Source organism: Octodon degus, unplaced genomic scaffold (assembly GCF_000260255.1).
Source record: "Octodon degus isolate 3935 unplaced genomic scaffold, OctDeg1.0 scaffold00007, whole genome shotgun sequence".
Lineage (NCBI taxonomy): Eukaryota > Metazoa > Chordata > Mammalia > Rodentia > Octodontidae > Octodon > Octodon degus.
The window spans coordinates 14,288,200-14,293,207 of record NW_004524583.1 but is presented as its reverse complement, the minus strand read 5'-3'; the positions used below and the strand labels follow the sequence as shown (position 1 = coordinate 14,293,207).

The window sequence follows — 5,008 nt, the reverse complement described above, 5'->3', positions numbered from 1 at the left end:
TGAGCTATTTGGCCAGTTCTGGTTTTGAATTTCAAGCAAAGATCAAAAGTTAAAATGAGGCTTGGTACTGTTTCAGATAAATCCTTTGTCCATACCTCTGTTTCAATAGCATATGATGGAGAAATGGGGAAAGGAGGGCACATTTTTGTACTGTGGGAAAAGTTATGAGGTATGAAGACTTCACTAAGAACTTCCAAGGACATGCTATGAATGCAGAGGACAGTTCCTCATTTTGTTTCATTGGGATGAGGGTACGCCAGTGGTTTATGAGATGATTCCACAGGACAAAGGATGTGGAGCTGTGTAGGGATTCCCTATACCTCAAGAAAGGGGAGGAATGGACTCAGATCCCCTGCTCTAATAGCAGTAATTTGGAGGACACCTACTGGACCACTTTCTTGACAGAGAGCCCTGGGATCAATCTAGATAAAGCTTCCATGCCAGGAAATATGTGCAAGAGGGGATCCTGGCCAGATTGTTCCGTCAGCATCTCACCGTGCTCGTGTTGCAGGTCCTTGGCTGGCACCTTCTGCAAGAGCTTGAGAACCTCTTCCTCTCTGAGGGCTGGAAGGTCGGTGAGGTGATGCAGAGAGTAGAGCACTGAGTGGCTGCCTCCCCCATGTAAGTGACACAAGAGCTCTCTCTTTGGTATGGGGTTGCTGAAAGGTAAAGTTGGGAGGATGGAAGGAGAGGCGGGTTACGTTATTATCCTACAGAAAGACTGCTCTTTATTTCCTTTCATTCTTCTCTGGCCCATAACACCACAGTTCTACTTCCTCAGTCGCTACATTTGAGTAGGTCTGGGACAGAGCCTCTCATTTATCCTCAGGGAGGTACATCCGTGAAGTCTGCCCTATTTGTCTAGAAAGTACCTAGAATGGGGCCTTCCTGGCAAGTAGAGTCTAGAAAGGGCCTGCAGTTTCGATTTCCAAATTTCTACACTCTCCCTAGCTTTGGATTACCATAAACTCTGTTGGCTTTCCTTTGAGGAAGGGCCCCTCACCACCACCTCCTCCACCTGTTCTACTTTAGAAAGTGCTGCTGAGGTGGGTAAGGGACAAGGCAGAACTCAGAGCTAGGCTGTATTTAGGGAAATGCAGGGCTTCACAGACAGGTCAGTGAGTGTTTGTTGAATCAAATGAAGATCCAGGATAATGTAGGACTAAGGATACAGATGACACTTACTTGCTAGGTAATTTTGGGCATTATTAACACCTCCAGGCTTCAGTTGTTTTACCTTTCAAATGAAGGTAGTATTGGTATTTACCTTATACAGGTGTAGTGAGGTTTAATTATTCAGGTAAAGGGCTTAGAGCAATGCCTGGCATATAGCAAGTGCTTAGGAACTGCAAGCTTTTCTTATTCTTATTACTGTCATCCATCAGATTGCAGGGAAGATAATCATCAACTTAGGGTTTTTTCCCCCAATTTTAGCTGGAACGATTATCCATGACTGGTCAACATCATCAACTCAAAATATTGATGCAAAGGTCTTGAAATGGCCACACACAGGGAGCACAGGTCAGGTGTGCCAGATGGTGGGAAGGGGCTAAGCATCCAGGCCCATACCTGCTGTGCTGTACGCACCACTCTAGGACCTCCAGGTGGGCCCACAGTCCGTCACAGGCATCCCTGAGAAGCTCATCGTGGCCTTGGTCCTATGTCAACAAGGAAGATGCTTGCGCAAGTAGCTGACATCAGAGACTGACCAACCTCACGTTCCACTGAATCCCAAAGCCTCCTGGCATTCACGCACACAGCAGCCAGGGCAGAGTTAGGAGAGAGCATTACCTGGGTCCTGTGCAGCGTCTGGAGCAGCCTCTTTGCTGACTCGAGGCTCTGGCAGTGTGTCCAGCCTAGGAGCACGAGCAGGTGCCTGAGAGGCCTGAACTCTCTATCCAGCAGGCGACCAAGGTTTGGGAAGTCTTCTTCTTTCAACAGAGTTAGTGCTGTCACCTATAAGCCAAAGAAGGCCACTGTCAGCCGCTATGTGGACTAGGAGAGAGTTCCAGCATATTGCTCATTAATAGGCAAAGAAGCTGTTTAGTACAGCGGGGAGATTTCTGATAACTGCAAAGTGGGCAGTGGAAAACAATTCATGTTCACAAAAGCACAAGATAACAATGGAAGCTCTCATTGGCAAAGAATGAGTAATTTCTGTAGTAATCCTAGCTTCTAGCACTGGACACACACACAGGAAAAGCTTCAGAAATATCTGCTGAATGAAGTTCAGCTGCAGTCTGGAAGGAAAAAAAAGACAGGGGCTGGGGAGATAGCCTGGTGGTCTAAGTGCCTGCCTGGCAAGCACAAGGATCCAAGTTTGATCCCTGGTACTGCATGCTATACCAGCCCTGGTTCCTGGGAGCACTATGCTGTGGAAGGAAAAAAACAAATTTTTTCCTGTACCAGGGAATGAACTTGGAATCTTGAGCTTGCCAGGCAGGCACTTATGGCACTGGGTTATATCTCCGGTTATATTTTTGTTTTTTAAGAGACTCTTGCTATATAGTTCAGGCTAGCTTTGCACTCATTATGAACCATAGGCTGGCTTTGAACTGACCACAATCCTCCTGCCTCAGCCTCCCAAGTTCTAGAATTACAGGCACTACATCTATCTTAAAGGAAACATTTCAAGTAACTCTCCCATCAGTTATGCCATGTAGTACTGCCATGGCTTTTTTTCTTACCCCTTTGAGAAAGCTGAGACATAGCTAACAACTTGTTTTGTGCCAAAGGACCAACAGAAAGCGATTACCACTGTGATTATGAATGGGACTGACTCCCAATCTCCACTCCTCTGGGAGTGTGGGACGGACAGAACCAGTGATTCACCATGAGTCAGGGTGCTTATGTCAAACAAGTGAGTGACAGGAAGGTGAGGGAGGAATGGAAAAGCCCAGGAAGAGTTTGGAATCCTTCTGTGATGGGGCACGTGGCAATGAAGCTTGACTTACCAGAATCTGCTCAAGGAAGTGCTTGCTGTTGCTCAGGCAGTAGAAAAAAGCCACTTTCCAAGCCTGGGCTGGGTTGGGAGCGGAGAACAGGGTCAGCATTGTCCGCTCAGGATCTGGATGATCCGGGGAGACTGAACACAAACCAGAAACCATTACTGGGACCTGATGAGCCCTTCTTATCTAAGCCAAAGCCCATTTGAAAAATCAACTGATGGGGCCAGGGAGATGGCTCAGTAGGGTAAGCGCTTGCCTGGCATGCGCAAGGGCCTGAGTTCAATCCCCAGTTCTGCCAAAAAAAAAAAAAAAAAAAAAAAAAAAAAAAAAAATTCAGCTGATGTAAGAGGAGGTTGTTTAAAAAACTGAAACCAAGTTTCCTATGCTTTTTCTTAAAGACGTTTTACTTCTCTTAGTAGCTTCTGCAAAGTGCTTTCCTGTTATGGCTGTTACTTTCTCCTCCATTGCTCTGTCTTGGGTAATGGGTAAAATGTGTAAGTCTTAGCCATTTTTGCTTGGCCTCTCCTATTACTGTCCCAAACAAGTGAGCATCAGTCCAGAGCAGTGGTGGTGAGCCCACAGCAGTGTGCTGCAGTGGCCCACTTGGTAGTACTGAAAACTCTCCAAGGTTTGCCATCACAGGTCTAGGGGAACTTCAGAGGGGCTGGGCATACTGGAATTACCAAAATGCAATAAAAAATGGCAAATGAAACATACCTTTCCCTGATGCTGCGGACCTGGGTGGCTTTTCCAGGATTTTTTCTGCATAGGTGTGGCCATAAAGGGACAGCAAGCCCCGTCCAGCCTTGTGTGCTAGGCAGCCAAGCAACCGCTCCTCCTTCAGGGGACTGCCCTCGGCCTCGCAGGCCTCCAGGAGCTCCTCACACAGGGCACGCAACTCGGCCCCCGGGGACTCTGCAGGGCAACGCAGAGTCCGCAGCGCTCTGTAGATGGCATCGACGACCCCAGGGGGCCCAGAGGCAGGCCCCTGCAGAGCCTGCAGCGCCTCTCGAATGAGGTCCACCAGTGCCTTCTGCAGGGGCCAATGACAGGGGCTGACGCCGGCATCGTCCCCAAGCAGGAGCTCCAGCAGCGCCTGTGCTGGCTCAGGAGCCTGCCTCAGCAGATCCCAGAGCACAGAGACAGCTTCCGAGGTGAGTCGAGGTGTCCAGCTCTGTGGCCTCTGACTTGTGTCAGCCACAGGGGACACAGTGCCTTGTGCCACAGCCTCGTACAGCTCCTAGGCAGGAGAGAAGAGGGGTGGCAGTGGGGGTCAGGGCATGTAAGACTTATTATGTACTGGCCCTGATCTAGGCATTTATACCAAAGAATTAATGCCACTAACTACTTTTTTTTTGTGGAAATGGGGATTGAACTCAGGCCCGTGTGCTTGTCAGGTAAGCGCTTATTCTACTGAGCTATCTCCCCAGCCCACCAACGCCTGCTAACTACTAAACTGCTCTTGCAATTCCATTACAAAAAGGAGGAAATTGAGACTGAGAGAGGTTGACTCAATAACCCACGGCTTCCATATTCAAGCTATGTAAATGGGAACTGGTGACCCAAGCTGGGAACCTTCAATTCCCAGACCTGACAGGAAAGGCACTATTGTGCGTGTCTAAGAGCATTTAAATTTTTTTTTGGTAACAGGAATCAAACTCAGAGCCTCATGCTTGCCAGGTAGGCACTGGGCTCCTGAGCTATATTCCTGGCCCTAAATTTACTTTTTAAAAGGACATTGCATATCAGTTTTAAACTCCTGATCTACACCCTAGCCATGGTTTAAGGTCCAGTCCATTCTGTATACTTTCACAAAACCTTCCTGCTGTCGGTTTTGAATGTATCCCTTGAAGTTCCACATGTTAGAAACTTAACCTCCAAATTCATTTGTTAATGATATTTGGCAATAGGGCCTTCGGGAGATAATTACGACTAGGTGAAGTCACAAGGGAGGGGTCCCATGATAACACTGGCAGCTTTTTAAGAAGAGACTCCTGGGAGCACACTGCTCCATTTTTTCACGTGATGCCCTCAGCACATTATAATTCCACAAGAAGGCT

General features: G+C 47.9%; 1 protein-coding gene across 1 annotated transcript in view; it reads right to left on the bottom strand.

Moving 5' to 3' along the window:
- Zfyve26 (zinc finger FYVE-type containing 26) overlaps positions 1 to 5,008 on the bottom strand; it is a 72,648-nt gene that overhangs the window by 55,409 nt on the left and 12,231 nt on the right. Inside the window, exons 5-9 of the mRNA XM_023701416.1 lie at positions 3,666 to 4,188; positions 2,955 to 3,085; positions 1,792 to 1,956; positions 1,570 to 1,658; positions 496 to 659 (exon numbers count right to left, since the gene is read on the bottom strand). Of these exons, the coding sequence (XP_023557184.1) occupies positions 496 to 659; positions 1,570 to 1,658; positions 1,792 to 1,956; positions 2,955 to 3,085; positions 3,666 to 4,188 (1,072 nt within the window). The remainder of the gene's footprint in view (positions 1 to 495; positions 660 to 1,569; positions 1,659 to 1,791; positions 1,957 to 2,954; positions 3,086 to 3,665; positions 4,189 to 5,008) is intronic.